Genomic DNA, 19,759 nt, shown 5'->3' with positions numbered 1-19,759 from the left:
ATCAGAGAAAAACAAGTACTATAAGATATCACTTATATGTGGAATCTAAAATATGACACAAATGAATATATTTACAAAAAAATAAACAAATTCATACACAGAAAACAAACTTATGGTTCTTGAAGGGGAAAGGGGCTGGGAGAGGGATAAATCAGGAGTTTGTAATTAGTAGATACAAACTACTATATATAAAATAAATGACAAAGTCCTCCTGTATCAGACAGGGAACTGTATTTAGTATCATGTAATAAAGGCAACCCACTCCAGTATTCTCGCCTGGAGAATCCCAGGGACAGAGGAGCCTGGCAGGCTACAGTCCATGGGATCACAAGAGTCAGCTATGACTTAGCAACTAAACCACTACCACCAATAAACCATTTTGGAAAAAAATATGAAAAAGAATATGTGTGTGTGTGTGTGTGTGTGTGTGTGTATACATATAAGTGAATCACTTTGCTGCACACCAGAAACTAACACAGCATTGTGAATCAACTGTACTTTAACAAAATACAACTTTAATGTCATAAACGCAATGCATTTCACAGCATAAGACCAGCCGCACCGGGGGAGAGTAACTCCCCCTGCCCTTCTTCGGTGAAGCCCTTAACACTATCCATCACTCCAGCGAACGTTCTCAATACTACACTAGTTACGCTGCTGCTGCTGCTGAGTCACTTCAGTCGTGTCCGACTCTGTGCAACCCCACAGACGGCAGCCCACCAGGCTCCCCCATTCCTGGGGTTCTCCAGGCAAGAACATTGGAGTGGGGTGCCCTCTTCTTCTCCAATGCATGAAAGTGAAAACTGAAAGTGAAGTTGCTCAGTCGTGTCCGACTCTGTGCGACCCCATGGACTGTAGCCCACCAGTCTCCTCCATCCATGGGATTTTCCAGGCAAGAGTACTGGAGCGGGGTGCCATTGCCTTCTCCAATGTTATAATATGGCTCAAAAAACTGCTGATGGGGCTTCCCTAGTACTTGGTTAAGAATCTGCCTGTCAATGCTGGAGCCCTGGGTTCCATCCCTGATCTGGGAAGACCCCACATGCTGTGAAACAGCTAAGCCTGTGCAGCACCACTCCTGAGGCCAAGTTCCAGAGCCCGCGAGCCACATTTACCAAGCCCGCCGGCCTCAACTACTGACGCCCACCCTCCGCAACAAGAGAAGGCACCACAGCGAGGAGTCCGTGCACTACAGCCAGAGAGCAGCCCCCGCTCCCCACAGCCAGAGAAAGCCCTCACAGCAGCCCAGACCCAGCACAGCCAGAAATCAGTACAACAAAAAAACAAAAACAGAAAGCTGCCGACAGTCTGACCCCTACCCACTTGCAGTCACCGCTCAGACTCCATATTCTCCTGACGGTCTCCGTCCTGGCCAACGGAACGCCTGCCTGCTCACTGCATCTGCACCCCTGTGGTTGGTGCAATAACTCTTCCTCCTATAAATTCAACCCCGAGTCTATAGTCTTTTCTGTAGCTGCTGAAGACCAAAACTAAAAGAAAAAGCTCACGTAATTTTTTCTCACCCTGTTTATGTTTTCTATTCCTGAAAATATGCCTTGAGATTAACACTGTAAAAGGCCTTACATTTTGACAATCAGCATTTATGACTACTGATGAGGAGGTGCGTTTTTTCCCTCTGATAGGCAGGGCTGTGTGAGGTGATATGCTTTGGGGTGTCTGTGGGCAGCCTGCCTGCTGACATCTTGCTTGTTGTTCGGGCGAGGCGTCCAGCGCTGGGTGCTGCAGGCAGTTGGGTGGTGCCAGGTCTTGGGTTCAGGTGGGGGTCTTCGGGGGAGTGCTCACCGATTAATACTCCCTGGGGTCAGGAGTTCTCGGATGGTCTAGTGTCCTGACTCAGACATCCCCTCCAGAGACTCAGGCCCAGGTTCTGGTCAGGGAACCAAGATTCCACAAGCCGTTTGTTATGGCAATAAAGGGGATTAAAACAAACAAGCTAACAAACACACACACACAAAATCTCCCCAAAAACAACAACAAAAAAACCTCCAAAAATACCACACCAACAACCAAGAACAAAAAATGAAATGCAGACAAACGTTAAAAGCAAAATCAAACAGAAAACAAAAACAAAAGAACACACACACACAAATGAAACCAAAACAGACCAAAGAAAACTAAGTACAAGAGAGTGACTAGGTGAGCAAAGAAAACCAAAAATGGTATCAACCAATTAGAATCAAAACTAAACCACAAACAAGACCAAAGTAGAGTGCCAAGTGAGGAACACAGCAAAGAAAACAAAATAACCAAACAAACATGATTAAAAAAAAAAAAAAAAAAATAGGAGAGCAAAAACTATACAAGAGGGCTTCCCAGGCTGCTCAGTGGTCAAGAATCTGCCTGACAAGCAGGACACATGGGTTTGATCCCTACGTCGCGAAGTTCCCGGGAGAAGGAAATGGCAACCCACTACAGTATTCTTGCCTAGGAAATCCCATGGACAGAGGAGCTTCGGGGAGCTACAGTTCATAGGGTTGAGGGGGAGCTACGGTTCATAGGGTTGAGAAGAGTTGGACACAACTTAGCAACTAAATCAACAACAATTTATGATGATGGAAACACTTCATAGAAAATCAAAGATGCAACAATAACAAAAATTCATCCAAAGACTAAAAGTCTATCTTAATAATGTAACAGAAGGCATACTGGAAATAAGTTTCTTGATGTTATCAATGTATTACATTAAGAATAGTAAAACCTAATTTCTAAAATGCTTATTAGAAACAAGATAGAAACTTTCTAGAAAGGATATAAAAGAACTTGTCCTAGCCTTAGTCAGACTTCTGGAACAATACAAGACTTTACTTCTTCTAAAACACATATATTTAACATTGTTGTTTAATCTAATTTGCCACTGAGCAGGTAAAAATAAAGTACAATAATAAACTTCAAGCTTTTCAACGGTTTCTTATATCTACCACTTTAAAATGTTACTTGAAAACTCATTATAAAAGCGCCGTGAAGTATTTCTCATGATCAGTAGGTATTTTGTTCTGCTACCAAGTAGTTATATTTTCTTGTCATTTAAAAGATTAACTTCTTAATCTCAGTCAAACCTAAACAAAACAGCAATGAATAAAGTAAGCAGTGTGGAAAATAAGAAAAGGAAGTCACAGATATTCAACTGCAATTGTTCTAGTTATGGCTTCAGACAATGAAGGTCGAAGTGCTTAGTGAACCAATTATGCATGTCAACAGAGACCACATTCTGCTCTAAAACCAAAAAGCACAAATGCCTTCTGTGTCAGATGAAATTAGATTCTTTTTTTGCCTACAAAAAGAGAAAGCAATTCTATTAAAATCATAATTCAAACAGTCTCTGAAATTTCCATCTGAATCAGTAAAAATATGACCTTTAAAACATGGTTAGTGTATTTATGGCAAAGTTAATTTAACATCGTTCAAGAGCATTAGGTGAATAAGCCCACCCATGATATCTCAAGACAGCTAATCAACTTATCAGAAGACACAGATTTAAGGACTGGCTCGGCCCCTTTTTATAACTGTACAGAAGTCACTTGTCCTTCCCTAGGTCTCAATCTCCTCTTTTATAAAACAAGATTAACTTCACCTATACCTCATATGGCTATTAAAAGAATCAAATGTGAAATAGCTTAGAAAATTAAAAACATTCTATAAAGATGCTGTAATTCTAGCACACTGGTTTTAGCTAAGGACCAACAGGACAGATCCTGGAGCTCCAGCACAGTCACTCCTAACTTTGTCCCTGCTGCTGCTAAGTCGCTTCAGTCGTGTCCGACTCTGTGCGACCCCATGGACGGCAGCCCACGAGGCTCCCCCGTCCCTGGGGTTCTCCAGGCAAGAACACCGGAGTGGGTTGCCCTAGGTGTACCCTAACGACATTTCTCTAAACAGACCAGTATCCAGACAGAGTTGAAATAGGTTACAAATGTTATTGTCTTGGCCAAGTTCTTTCTTTTTGTCTTTATTCCATCTTGTCATTGTCAATTCCGTGGTTTTTAAAAGGGAGATGATCCCACATAAGAATGGATAAAGCAAATGTGGTCAAATTGAAATAATGATAATCTGGATGATAAGTCTATGGGAGTTCATTTACTACTTCACTTTTATTTCGTATGTTGCACATTTTTCTTAACAAATATTTTAATCTACTAGTATCAACACCTATTTGTCTTATATTTTCCAACCACTTGCTACTTGAATTCTGCATTTCAGATCTCTCTTCTAATCATCTGTCAGTCATTCTCATTTCTGAGCCAAGCAAATCATAGCAGCTAGCTACTGCATTTCCTTCCACTCTTTTCTCACTGACCCTCAGTTCCAGCCAGAGTCCTCACTTCCTCAAACACACCAATCTTATTTTTGCTCTTTCTGTTTCCTCTTTCTGGAAGATTCTTACTCCTAGATTTTCACATGCCCCTCCCTCAACTCAGTGAGGTATCTGCTCACCCAGAAAGGGCCTTTCCTGACCAACTCATGTAAATTAGCACTCATCACTCTTTAGCCTCTTATCCTGCTTTACAGCAGTAAAGATTTTATTACAAAATTTCAGTTCAGTCCAGTTGCTCAGTCATATCCAACTCTCTGCGACCCCATGGACTGCAGCACACCAGGCTTTCCTGTCCTTCACCAACTCCTGGAGCTTGCTCGAATTCATGCCCATCGAGTCAGTGATGTCATCCAACCATCTCATCCTCTGTCATCCCCTTCTCCTTCTGCCTTCAGTCTTTCCCAGCATGGGAAAGGGTCTTTTCAAGGGTCTTTTCAAATGAGTCAGTTCTTCGCACCAGGTGGTCAAAGTTTCAGCTTCAGCATCAGTCCTTCCAGTGAATATTCAGGACTGATTTCCTTTAGGATTGACTGGTTGGCTCTCCTTGCAGTCCAAGGGACTCTCAAGAGTCTTCTCCAACACCACAGTTCAAAAGCATCAATTCTTCAGCGCTCAGCTTTCTTTATGGTCCAACTCTCACATCCATACATGACTACTGGAAAAAACATAGCTTTGACTAGATGGACCTTTGTTGTCTATAATTTATGTATATGTTATATGTATTTTTAACATGTCTGTCTTCCTCCCCAATATATTTACAACATAAAAGCCAGCTCCACCTGACACAATCTTTTCATGACCTGAACTATCTTAACATTAATTATGCTTCTTCAGATACCCTATTAAATCCAACTCATGCTTCCCCATACACGCGTCTGTTTCCTTTCTCTATGACTCTGCCCAGGTAGTGACCATCACCAGTCACATGCTCAAATGCTACCCCACACTGTAAGACAGTTTAAAGACCACCTTCACAGATATTCCTGGCTGACACTTCCTGAACTGCTATAATTCTTCATGTGAACCACTCCAAAGGCATTATTCTTCTACACTCTATTTTACTTATTTTAAAATTTCTCCTAATAACATGCAGCTTGTGTGCAGGATCTGAACAAATTCACTTTTAGACCTCTGAGTTACTTATGTAAAAAAGGAATGAAAATATTTGTATATCTATTTTTTGGGTATTAGAATTAAGTATATGCATTACTGTTACTATATCAAAGGGCAGACAGAAAAGCAATGCAAAAACCCTAAAATACACTAATAAATACCTAATGCAACTACTCTGCTTTCCCTTTTTGTTGTTGTTGGCAAAAATACACCTGTTTTCCCAACCTCCTTGCTTCTGTCTTTATATAATTTTTCCCTATTAAGTTTCTTAAATTTATTCATATTTCTTTATGCTCAAATGACAGCTCTTTCCTCATTATCGATGTTAAGACTTCCAGGTCTTTGTTGCCACAGTTTTTCAGTTTGTTGTGATCCACACAGTAATGTCATATAGAACCTATATGAACCTTTAGTCACAGGGTTGATGTTTTTGGTTCAGTTCAAAATGTTGAGAGTTTTTGGTGTTTTGTTTTGCTTTTAAAGAAATGAAAACTATAATTCAGGTCATCATATTCTAAGAAACTAGTATCCATATATCGTTTACTAGTAGAGTGAGAATTAATTCTTTATAATTAATTCTTTCCCTAATCTTATAAGCAAATTTGAGCCCTAAAATGTTTTCATCAAGGATATTAAAAAAAAAATTTTTAAGTTAGTAGAATTCCAATAAATGAGCAATTTCAAAGTCACAAAATATTCCTAAATCCACTTTGGTTAACTGTAATAAACTCATACAAACCTTTTAAATTTGGGTATAAATTCAGATTATACTCACACACCTGGTTTTTTTTTCTTCTTCTTTCTTTTAAGTACAATATCCCTAGGTATGGCTAAAAATACAGAGAATGCCTAATATGAATTTACACACAAATTTTGAACAATTACTTGGCAGTGGATTCCTTCAGATCACTGCCATCCAGGTTTAACTCTCTACTGAGCAGGACATTTCTAGTTTAGTATCTATCCAGGTGACATTCAAGTAGCTGAAACTCACAGTGGTAAACCACAAAAAGAATAGTTTTTTTTACAATTATAAGCCTCATCATTGGCTGGGCTGCCAATCCTCCCTGTAGTTCACAGGTGTCAAACTTCTGATCATCTCTCAACAGTACAGATTCAGAGATCTGATAGTAAAAAATAAAAAACACAAGTTAAGACAAATATGGTATACATAATTCCCTAGGTTCTCAGAACTTCTTTGACAAATGGTAAACAGCCACACTACTTTAAATCACAAAGAATTCCGAATCCCTCACAGATAGTATATATTCTGCCAACCAGAGCTCATCTTTGACTTTTGAGCGAGAAGTAAATTATCTAGCTCTAAATCCTACACTAAAGCTCGTCATACAGACTCAGCGTCTGGGACGATGACGAGGCACTACACCCAGCACTGCCGCCTGCACGGACAGCACACTGATTTGTTAACACTGCAGCTGGGGTCGGAAGACCCATGTTATGCTCCAGGCCCGCCCGGTACCCGACGCCAGCTACTACCTCTCTGAAAGTTAAAACATGTTCAACAAACAAATGAGGGAAATAAATGACGGCTGTTCTTCTTATCTAATTGGATTATATCAAATCAGTCTGAGGGGCAAGGTGGAAAAATATGAAAGTGCTACTCTGTAAATCTTTAACCACTATAAATTTGAGAGCTGTTTCTAGCATTAGATGTTCAAAGAAATATCTGATTACTTGAATTCAATGTAAGATTAATTTCTTAATATCTCTGTATTCTAATGGGCTAGAACAGTGGTTTTGAGGTGATACAGAATCACCTATAGAATTTAAAACATCAACAATAAAAACATACACATAGCCCCGGATCTAGCACTACACACTCAGATTTAGTGAGTCTGAGGTGAAGTCCAGAACTCAGTATTTTTTTTAAACATTACACCTAGATTCTGATGTATAATTAACTAGAGACAATACAGGATCAGATGAGCACAAATGTGAACCAATTACTACTATTACTTCAACAGAAACTTCACTGCATATTTAAATTTAAAACTATAGTTTGACTCGACTTTTATTTCATTTTTATGGGACAAGTATATTGTAGAATTTCATATGCCCAAAGGCAAATGATAATTGACTTACAATTACGAAGAAATGGCTCTCTTTCTTCCCACCCCTTTCCTGTGTCTGTATGTGTAGAAGAGTTTATTTAGAACGGCACATGGTTAGACAAACTAACTCAATTTGGACAGTCTAAACTTGATTGATATGGGTTGACTTTAAAAAACAATATAAATATCACCCAATCACCTCAGAACTAGACTTGACTTCTTCTGTGGCTGGTTTAGATGTACCAAGAGTTGAAGTATCATTGCTGCAGTCAGACATACCTAAAAGTAAAATGTGTTAAGCACACATTAAATAATTTAGTTAAGAGAGCTGTATCACTTCACTGATATTCTTACAAACATTCCACAACATAAATTATTTATTTACAGTCAGAATGTGTTTTGCAAAACTATCTACAATCATATGAGTATCTATTGATTGTAACAGGTAAGTGATTCTAAAACAAAAATTTAGGAAAAGTTTTTATGCAAAATGTAAAAATACATACTTCAATGACTAAAAAATAATTTCAGTTAATCCTTATGGATATGAAACAAGTCAAAAGATCAGAGTGTCCACTTGATTTGACAGATGAAAAAACTGATATCCAAAGATGTCACGATATCAAAAGATGAAGCCAAAATACTATTTACTTATGGCCCACATAAAATCAAAGTTTCAGATTAGAACTTAGACATGTTCCAGTTCCCTGGCCAGTGCTCTTTAATACTGTCACAAATGTAACTGCTCACTGTCAAAATCAAACACTAAAATCAGATTTCATTCAGTACAACTTTAAGAGGCGATTTCTGCTTCTAACTTGTTCAACAACATTAGAGAATGCCAACGGCAAATAAAGAATTAAAATTCAGCAATGGCCACAGGACTAGAAAAAAAAATCACTTTTAATTCCAATCTCAAAGAAAGGCAATGCCAAAGAATGTTCAAACTACCATACGATCACACTCATTTCATATGCCAGCAAGATTATGCTCAAAATCCTTCAAGCCAGGCTTCAGCAGTATGTGAACCGAGAACTTCCAGATGTACAAGGTGGATTTAGAAAAGGCAGAGGAACCAGAGATCAATTGCCAACATCCGTTAGTGAGAGAAAGCAAGAGAATTCCAGAAAAAAAATCTGCTTCACGGACTACGCTAAAGCCTTTGACTGTATGGATCACAACAAACTGTGGGAAATTCTTAAAGAGATGGGAATACTAGACCACCTCACCTGTCTCCTGAGAAACCTGTCTGCAGGTCAAGAAGTAACAGTTAGAACTGGACATGGAACAATGGACTAGTTCAAAATTGGGAAAGGAGTACAACAAGGCTATATATGGTTACCCTGCTTATTTAACTTATATGCAGAGTACATCCTGTGAAATACTGGGCTGGATGAAGCACAAGCTGGAATCAAGATTGCCGGGAGAAATATAAACAACCTCATATATGCAGAGGACCCCACTCATGGCAGAAAGTAAAGAGGAACTAAAAAACCTCTTGATGAAGGTGAAAGAGGAGAGTGAAAAAGCTAGCTTAAAACTCAACTAAAGATCATGGCATCTGGTCCCATCACTTCATGGCAAACCGATGGGGAAACAATGGATACAGTGATAGACTTTTATTTTCTTGGGCTCCAAAATCACTGCAGATGGTAACTGCAGTCATGAAATTAAAAGATGCTTGCTCCTTGGAAGAAACGCCATGACAGAGTTAGATAGTATATTAAAAAGCAGAGACACCCCTTTGCTGACAAAGGTCCTCATAGTCAAGGCTATGGTTTTCCCAGTAATCATGTATGAATATAAGAGCTGGACCATAAAGCAGGCTGAGCACCAAAAAATTAATGATTTTGAACCGTAGTGCTGGAGAAGACTCTTGAGAGTCCCCTGGACAGCAAGGAGATCAAACCAGTCAATCCTAAAGGAAATCAACTTTGAATATTCATTGGAAGAACTGATGCTGAAGCTCCAAGACTTTGGCCATCCGACGTGAAGAGCTGACTCACTGGAAAAGACCGTGAGGCTGGGAAAGATCGAGGGCAAGAGAAGAAGGGGGTGACAGAGGACAAGATGGATGGATGACATCACTGACTCAATGGACATGAGTTTGAACAAACTTCAGGAGACAGTGAAGGACAGGGAAGCCTGATGTGCTGCAGTTCATCGGGTCTCAAACAGTCGGACACGACTTAGTTACTGAACAACAACAGTAAGGAGATAGAAAAGTAAAATCTAATTCAAGCTAAACGAGTAGTCAGTCCTCCATATCTGCAGGTTCAAACAAAGATTGAAAATATTTTTAAAAAAGGAAAAAAAAAAAACCCTTCGGAAAGTTTCAAAAAGCAAAACTTGAATTTGCCATACACCAGCAAATATTTACATAGCATTTACATTTGCATTACATTATATACTACAAACGTGTACATATTATATACGTATGTACATATTAAATACATATTAGGAGCCTGGCATGCTGCAGTTCATGGGGTCACAAAGAGTCACACACAACTTAGCAAGTGAACAATAACATATTATAGGTAATTTAGAGATGATTTAAAGTATATGGGAGTATTTGCATAAGTTAGATGCAAATACTGTACCATTTTATACAAGCGCCTTCTTATCTGAGAGTGTAAAAGAACCAATGCCCCACAGATACCAAGGGTGACCGTACTTTGAATCTAATCAAGGAGATAGATAAATAAGCACAAAATACCACATCAGGTACTACAATGCAGAGAAACAGAGAAACCAAAAAACTCATGAAATACAATGGAGGGAACAATTTTTGTGCATGCTCAGTCACTCAGTCATATCTGACTCTTTGTGACCCCATGGACTTAGCCCTCCAATCTCCTCTGTCCATGGGATTTCCCGGCAAGAATACCAGAGTGGGTTGCCATTTCCTTCTTTAAACAATTTTACTGCTTGCCAACTGAATCCAGTACCACAATAAGAAAATAATACAACACGAACAAGTGGGATTTATCCCAGGAATGCAAGACTGTTCAATTAAGAAAATCTTTTAATATATAATATATTCATTAATCTAAGCTGAAAAACATGGTTTTCTACACAGATGAGAAATCTACTGACAGAATTCAACACCCATTCACAATTCAATCATCAAGGAAGAAGGAATTAAGGGAGACATCTTCAACACAATACAGGCTTTAATCCATTATCTTATTTAATAAATAACAGAGGCATTTCCATTAAGACTAAGAACAATGCAAAAACCCACCATCTCTGCTACTATTCAACACTGAACTAGAGGTATTAGCCAATCCAAGGAGACAAGAAAAATCAATTATAAGATACATAAAGAAGTAAACATTTCTTTTTGCAGATCATATAATAGTACACCTGAAAAACTCCAAAAAATCAATGCTAAAACTAAGTAAAAAATAGAAGAATTTAGTGAAAAAGTAGGATATAAAATTAACATACAAAAGGAGTTTGGGGTTAACATATACAGACTACTGTACATAAAACAGATAATTTTTGAAATAATATTGAAAAGTAATAATCAGAGGACTTAACGGCAGAGAAAAATCCTATTTACAATAACAACAACAAAGAAGATTAAATAACTTAGGAATAAATTAAACAATGTATAAAGTCTATATGAAAAAAATGTTTACACGTAACTGCTAAGACCCTGAAGACTGAGCAAACAAAAAGACAGATGGTATTCTTAGCCATGATGATGTTGTATGTGCATGCACGCTCAGTCACTTCAGTCGTGTCCAAGTCTGTGCAACCCCATGGACTGCAGCCCTCCAGGCTCCTCTGTCCATGGGATTTTCCCAGCAAGAATACTGGAGTGGATTGCTATGTCCTTCTCCAGGGAATCTTCCTGACCCAGGGATTAAACCCACATCTCTTGCATTGCAGGCAGATTCTTTACCACTGAGCTACCAGGGAAGACCATGATGATATTAAAAGAAGTCATTTCTTCCTTACTTAATTTACAAATTCAATGCAATACAAGAAAAATATATAACAAGTTAAATTATAGTTAGACAAGTTAAACTACAGTTGATATGGAAAAATCAAACATGTAATAATAGCCAGGAAAACAATGAAAAAGGAAAATCACAAGAGGACTCAATTTGTCAGACATTAAAACATACCATAAAGCATCTATAATTAAAGCAGTATGGCAGTAGCACAAGAATAAACAGAGAGACCAGAATAAAAAGCCAAGTTAGACCATATACACACAAAAATTTAATATATAACAAAGGTGACATCTTAAATCACTTAATTACAAATGGACTTCTCAATAAATAATACCAGGAAAATTAGGTAGCCATTTGGAAAAATACAAAATTAGATCCATATCTCATACCACACACAAGAATAAACTTCAAATGAATTAGGAATCTAGATATAAAGGATGAAAACTCAAATAAATTGCTAAAAGAAAACATACATGAGTTGTACTTTAAATTTCCTAAGAATCTAGAGACAATTTTAAAAACTGATAAATTTGACTAAATAAGAATTTTAAAACTGAATAACACAAGTGTTAAAAAGACAAAAGACAACTGAAAAACTAGGGAAATACTTATAACATACGCTACAATAGGTTAATAGTCCTAACATAAAGAACTCTTAAAAACAAAGGGAAGAAAACAAAAAAACAGAAAGCAGGAAAAAGACATGAACAGGCAATTCACAAAAAAAGATTAAAATAGCCTCTAAAATACAAAAAATGATCAAATTCACTCATGTTAGAGAAATTCAGGTTAAAACAACACTGAGATACCATTTCTCATCTATTAGATAAACAAAATTTTTTAAATAACAAAACATTGTGTTACTGAGGATGTGAGGAAACAGGCACTCAGGTACACTGCTGCTGGGAATACAAACTTGTACATTCATTCTGGAGGGAACTTGGGTAACGCCTGACAAAATCACACGCGCACTCATTTTTGAACCCAGCAGTCCATTTCCAGGAATACATCCTGGGAATGCATCCCCAGCAATATAAAACTACAGACACACTGCTGCATTCTTCATAAACGTAAAGTATTGGGGGAAAGGCACCTAAATGTCTACATATAGGAAGGTGACTGAATAAACTATGACACATCCAGACAAGGGAGTACTGTACACTGTTGAAAAAAATGAAGATCTCTATGATATGCAGTAATTTCCAAGACACAGTGAAAAGCCAAAAAAAGCAAAGTTCAAAAGTACCTATAGATACGCTGTCTCAATGTAAGAACAGAAAGGATACATGAGGATACATGTTTCTGTTCACTGGAACAAAAATACAATAAACCAGAGACTACGGAGGTAGATTACCTACAGGGAATAGGAGAGAAAGGAGTGCGAAAAACTAGGAAATGGGACCAGGGTAGCAGGAATAAGGAACAAGTGACAACCCTTTGAATATTTAGTTTTAAATAATTCTGACTCTTAGAACCACAGTCATTTTGAGAGAAATTCAAATGGCATAAAATCATAACAAATGAAACTAACTGTATTAAAAAAGAATAACCCAGGAAACGGACGGGGGAAACAAGGATGGGCAAAGGGAGAAGGAGGAGAAAAAAGCGGAGAGAGGGGAGGGGAAGAACTGCGGCGAGAGAAAGGAAAGGCAGGAGAAAAGAGTATCCTGCCTGGACACCATGAGGCTAAAGACAGAGAGAATTAGATACAAAGCCTATTAATACAGTATTTCTCACAGGGGTACACGTTAATAATTCTTAAACTACTTTATGCGTGTAACAGAACAGAACAAATACGCTAACAGAATGTAGGTACTAAAAACTTAAGTTTCTCACTGTTGGAGAAAAAATTACAAAGAAAAGAGAAATGCTAAATAAGCACTGTTGTATTGGACTGGAAATAGTTATCAGTATTGTTTTTAATATATGTGTATGTATTTGTGTATGTATGTTATACACACACATATGCATGTATGTACTGGCCTCCCAGCTTTGTCCCCTGAGAGGACCTAGAAGCAGTGATACCCAGTAACAATGATGCCATCTGGTACTCAGTCCCTAAACACTGTTTTCCAATAAAAGGAACCACCGTTCTTAAGGAAAAGTAGACGACTCTAAGACTGGGATAAGGACAAGACAAGATGAGCCTGGGACATTTTCTGGGGTCAGAAATAAGAAAAAAATTCAATAAAAGAAGGGGACTTGCCAAGAGAATAAAGGACCCAACCGGAAGGAGTTCCTAATGGCCACTGCTGGGACATCTTGAGCAACAAAGCAAATCATGATAGTACTAGGTTTGAACTCACATAATAAAACAAATACTAATGAGTCCACACTGATATAAAAAAACAATCAAATATAAATGGGGTGAAGTGACAATTCCTCACACGAGAATTTTCATTAATGAGCATGAAGTGAAGTGAAGTGAAGTCGCTCAGTCGTGTCCGACTCTGCCACCCCATGGACTGTAGCCCACCAGGCTCCTCTGTCCATGGGATTCTCCAGGCAAGAATACTGCAGTGGGTTGCCATTTCCTTCTCCAATTAATGAGCATAGAAAAGAGAAAACCAGAAATCCCCACCAGGCAAACATCACAGTAGTAAGTGTTGCAGACGGATGTTAAAATAAAAGGGCAAGTTTGAGGAGAAACAGAATTTACATAATCTGCAAGTATCTCCTATAACTACTCAACTGAAGACAGACAGACAGTAAATGTAGAACTCATAGTTCACAGTGAAGAAACTCAGCAGATCTCTCTCAAAGTGATTAAGTAATCACCAGTAGTAAGACATACCAAGAGCATAATCCCTAAGATGCTGAGCTGAGAAGGACAACATCATTTTTGCAGTATTTGTCCCCTAGACGCAGAAGTTCAGTCTAATGATGAGAAAACACTGGAAAAACCCAAACTGAGGAACATTCTAGAAGATACTTGACCAGTACTTTTCAAAAGTGACATGGTCATGAAAGACTAGGAAAGTGTGAGAAATGTACATATTGAAAGAGACTTTGGAGAAATGACTAATTTCAATGCGGGTTCCTAGACAGGATCCTGAAACAGAAAAAGGACAGTCAGCTGAAAATTTGGTGAAATTCTAATAATGGCTGTAGTTTAGTCAATAATATTATATCAATGTTAGTTTCCTATTCTTGATAATTATGTTACGGCTATGTGAGCATCAGGGGAAGAAGGTAAGAAGTGTAAGGAAACTACTATTTTTGCAAGTCTAAAATGAGATCAAAATAAGAGTTTTTTAAGAACAGTAAAGAAGTCTGAGCAAAGTTAGAGGAATTACCCTCAGACAGGAGGAGGAAACCTGTCCCACAGAGGAAAAAATGAAAGAAGGAAGGAACCCACAGAAACAGTGGCGCGTGGAATGGAAAACGGAAGAAAGCTAGGGGAGTTCATTTTTGCTGCTGCTACTTTCAGGAGTTACCATCTGCTCCCGTGCATGAACCAGGAGCACCAAACAGGAAAACATATCCTTATTACACAGCTCAGAAGACCAAATGACAGCTTTAGAATGGGGGCTGCTTACCGGAATGACCACGCCATGGTTAGAAGTTTGCAACTTTCAGAGGTGAGAGGACATAGAGACAGAGGTAACAACTGAAAATGGCCTGGTGAGGAAGTCTCCACAAAAATCCGTGAACTAGGCGGTTTGGAGAAATTCTGTGGTGAACACATCCATGTCCTGGAATCATGGAACACCCTAACTCACAGGGACAGAAGCTCCTGTTCTCAGAATCATTCCAGATCTTGTCCAATATATCACTTCATCTGGCTATCTATCTGGGTCCTTTACCATGTCCTTTATTATTAATATATAATAAACTGCTAAGTATAAAAAAAATAGGGAAAGGGGGAATCAAATTTCTGAGAACTACAGAGACAGGTACTATGTCTGTGTTTCATTCATATTATTTAAATGTTCCAACCTTCACAGTTTTTAGAAGTTCATTTGTTCATAACTTTAATAACTGGCAACACTGCGAATGACAAGATTTAAAAATAATGGCATTCACTAAACTTACTGTGACAATCACTTCATGATGCATGTAAATCAAATCATTATGCTGTACACCTTAAGCTTATACAGTGCTTTATGTCAATTATATCTCAAAAAAGCTGGAAGAAAAAATAAAACACGATTGGGGGGGGAAAGTGACTTGCAATACGTGCTATTTAAGATATATGTTTTCTGATCTTTACATGAACTTAAAGTTATCTTTAACAGTGATCCTCAAAACGATAAATCATTATTTCAAAACTACCATCAACATTGAAGCTTCACAGGCTGGTTTATACTGGATGCCAAAAATATCTTGTCATCTCTGGGGCTCTACTTCTATAAATTGACCAGAAGTATTCATTAACTGGGAGAAGGCAATGGCACCCCACTCCAGTACTCTTGCCTGGAAAATCCCATGGACAGAGGAGCCTGGTAGGCTGCAGTCCACGGGATCGCTAAGAGTCGGACACGACTGAGCGACTTCACTTTCACTTTTCACTTTCATGCATTAGAGGAGGAAATGGCAACCCACTCCAGTGTTCTTGCCTGGAGAATCCCAGGGACGGCGGGGCCTGGTGGGCTGCTGTCTATGGGGTCGCACAGAGTTGGACACGACTGAAGCGACTTTGCAGCAGCAGTAGCAGCATTCATTAACTAATGAGTTTGTAAGAACCAATGATCTATAAAGTGAATTACTAATTAGCATCTGTAAAAATGTATAATTAATGTTACATAAAGTTTATACTTCATCCCACTGTTTGGAGTTGCTTTTAATTTATTATCACAATCACATTTTGTTTTCTACAAACTGAATAGACCAGTTCTATATCTGGGCTTTCCTGATGGCTCAGTGGTGAAGGACCTGTCCCAATGCAGGAGAGTTTAAAGAGGGAGAATTCAATATCCTACAACTGTTAAATGCATTCAGGATCTTTCTCAGGACCCAGGAAAGAGAGGACTGGAAGGCAGAGATTTGCCAGGACCCTGGAAGATAAAAAGAAACACAAGACTCCATGGAAACCAGAAAAGAAAAAACTGCATTTACAATCACCATAATGCTGAGGAGTTAAAGATTTAGAAGTATAATACTAAAGAAAGAAAGTTGAACAGAAATTATAACATGAACATTTCAAATTAAGGTACTCACATATCACAGGGCATCTGAAAAGGTATGCTCAAGGCACAGGAAAGCAAATATAAGCACAGCAGACATAAACAGGATAAACAGAGCACAGCACAGTGGAGGAGAATCTACATTTTTGGAATGAAAATAAGTATGCTATCATGGAATCTAAAACAAAATTTACTTGAATAAAATACATACAAGCCGTCTAAGAAACTTCTTGAATTTTTATGATGAAATATGAGTCTCCAAACAACTATCTGAAGAGATATTCTTTGTAGATTACGTTAGTGAAAAAGTTGGAGAAGTACTGTAAATAATTATGAAGGAATTCTGCTGGAACTCAAGGACAATGCTAGTGAGGTACGTAATAGAAACTTGAGGGCAGTCAGTAGCAAAGCCTGGGCTTGCTTCATCTGAACTTGCTTTAACTTCTCTAGACAAAGAGTATGTCACTGATTTCAGAGACTGGTTACTGATTAAAATAGAGTGGCTCTATTTCTTTTGCTCTAGATAGAATCTATGGAAATACATCTATCTTTTCTTGTTCATGGATAAATAAAAGAGAATGGTTAAGATTTGTTTTTATTTCATAATTCAATATTAATCTTCAAGTTGCACTGACTGGTTTACAATAAAAAAATTATAAAGCTAAAAACTTAGTCTTCTTAGTCAAAACAATCTAAAATAGTGTGTAATTTTTTTTTTATGACGATAGCTTCCTTAACCTACGAGGAAAATCCTTTTCCCTACAGTCAACACAAATGATGTTGAACTCAAAGTGGTTTACCATACAATATGTTCAAAGTATATTACACTTTCTTTCATAAGTAGAATAATCAAATAAGATTTAAAAAATCATATATATACGTATTATACTGCTGTCTTTATGTCAACAACTATCTGGTATCTATAAAAGCTATGTTGTTAGACACACATTAGTCCTTTTAGGTAGTAATAAATTCAGTTCATGTTGCTCATTAAGATAAACACACAGTCTAGACAATTCAAAAGTAGAAAACTCTGACAAAATATAGTTAATTCTCAATTGTATATAGTAATGAGAAACAATTTAAAAATCAACATAACAGAGACTCAACAATTTTCATCCTCATCATTATCACCAACTTCTAACCGAGTGACAAAATTATCAGTTTGGAGAAGTCTTTTTATTTGCCCCATTCAGATTGTGTTACAGAGGAACTAATGAGAAGTCAAATGATAAGACTCTCAAAGCTAAATTACTCCCTGAAAAGAAAACTAGTTGTAAATAAACTCTGAATCATTCAATGTACTGCGGCCTCCTTCTTCACAGATGGCTAGCTAAGGTCCAGAACACTAGCAGTGAAGTGGAGCAAGCAAACTGGAGAGCTCCTTTAGTTCTGTTATTCATTTCCAAAACCATATAAAATAAACCCCTCAATATTCACAGGTAATTTTTTCAATAGGAAAAAGCTCAGAGAAAACAATCTAAGAAACAGTTCAGCTCAGTCGCTCAGTCGTGTCTGACTCTTTGCGACCCCATGAACCACAGCACACCAGGCCTCCCTGTCCATCACCAACTCTCGGAGTTCACCCAAACCCATGTCCATCGAGTCGGTGATGCCATCCAACCATCTCATGCTCTGTCGTCCCCTTCTCCTGCCCTCCATCTTTCCCAGCATCAGGGTACAGCTTAGTAATATAGATACAGATAGCTATATAGAAATAGACAGATATGTGTCTTTACACAAATCAGTGCATATTTCTTAGAAGCAACCCTAGCAACGGTGAGCACACACAGTGCCCAGATCTTGGTTTCTAATACCATTCTCCAATAAAGGGCACCGGAGCGCCTTGGAGAAATGGCTGATTCTAGGACTGGGGCAGGATATATACAAGATGAGCCTGGAGCATCTCATACTGCTGGAAAGGAAGAATGCGCTTTTTTCAAAAACCCCACCAGAACAGAACAACAAAAAAAAAAATCTCAAAAGAATATAAGAACCAACTGAAAAAGCTTCTAAAGGCCAAAGCTGGAACAATCTGAGCAACAAAATTAATAAATACTGGATTATATACTATATTACTGTATAAAGTAAGACTGGATTTTATGCAAAGTATAAAATATCCAAGAATCAATCAATATTGATGTAAATAAATGATTGAATAAATAAATATGAGAAAAGAGGCAAATCTCCTTTGCAGAAAAATCCCCCAAATTTATGTACATACCACTGTGAAGGAGGTAGAACATAATATCCCACACATTAAGAGTGCGTTTCATATAATTACTTTCTTCTAAAAAGTACAATATACAGAGGGGGGCAACTTTACAATGTACAGAGCTGACACTGTCAAAAGCCAGGTGATCAAAGTTAACATCAACAATGGTAGGCAGACTGACAGTATCTTCTCTTGATCCAAGAACTGCACTTCACCTCAGTGGTCTTTCTCCCCAACACACATTACCTGGTTGAATAATGAGAAAAGAATCACACAAACCCCAGCTGAGGCACAATCTACAATCACCCGCTCCTGTATCCTTGCCTGGAGAATCCCATGGACAGTGGAGCCTGGCAGGCCATGGTCCACGGGGTCGCAGAGAGTCGGACACGACTGAAGCAACTGAGCACACGGCACTACAACCACCTGACCTGATATCCTCAAAACTATCACCCTGTCATCAAAAACAAGGCGTCCTCACGAGAAACTGCTAAGAGGACACACGACAACTAAACTGTGGATTTACTCCAGGGTGGAGTCCTGCAAGAGCAGCAGCACGTGAGGAGAAAACTGAGGCATCTCCACACACATCAGTTAATGATGTGTAAATGCTGGTTCACGAATTGCGACAAATGTGCCATACTAATGTAATATGTCAATAATGTGGGAAACTGGGAATAGTGTACGTAGGAATCTGTACACTATTTCTACAATAATTGTTAGTCTAAAACTATTCTAAAATAAGAGTTTATTATAAAATAATCAAAGAATATTGTGCTATAGTATTCTTATTATATAATATGTACTGCTTTGTTAATATTAAACAAACTTATGCTATGAAAATAATTTATTTTCTTGCACTTGGAAAAAACACTATAACTGGCAATTTAACTGTTATATTTATAAATGCTGCTGCTGCTGCTGCTAAGTCGCTT

At 38.0% G+C, this 19,759-nt stretch overlaps 1 protein-coding gene across 4 annotated transcripts in view; it reads right to left on the bottom strand.

Annotated features, from left to right (window-relative positions):
* The window catches only part of ARFIP1 (ADP ribosylation factor interacting protein 1), a 135,563-nt gene that overhangs the window by 108,683 nt on the left and 7,121 nt on the right, over positions 1-19,759 (bottom strand). For 2 of the 4 annotated variants that reach the window (XM_025268187.3, XM_006051681.4), the window contains exon 2: positions 7,718-7,797. The exons of the other annotated variants lie outside the window; for them this stretch is intronic. In XM_025268187.3, the coding sequence (XP_025123972.1) occupies positions 7,718-7,795 (78 nt within the window). In that variant the 5' untranslated portion in view covers positions 7,796-7,797. The remainder of the gene's footprint in view (positions 1-7,717; positions 7,798-19,759) is intronic. 4 annotated transcript variants of the gene reach the window in all.

Source organism: Bubalus bubalis, chromosome 17, assembly GCF_019923935.1.
Source record: "Bubalus bubalis isolate 160015118507 breed Murrah chromosome 17, NDDB_SH_1, whole genome shotgun sequence".
NCBI lineage: Eukaryota > Metazoa > Chordata > Mammalia > Artiodactyla > Bovidae > Bubalus > Bubalus bubalis.
The sequence above is the reverse complement of the archived record's forward strand: the minus strand, read 5'-3'. Positions and strand labels throughout refer to the sequence as shown.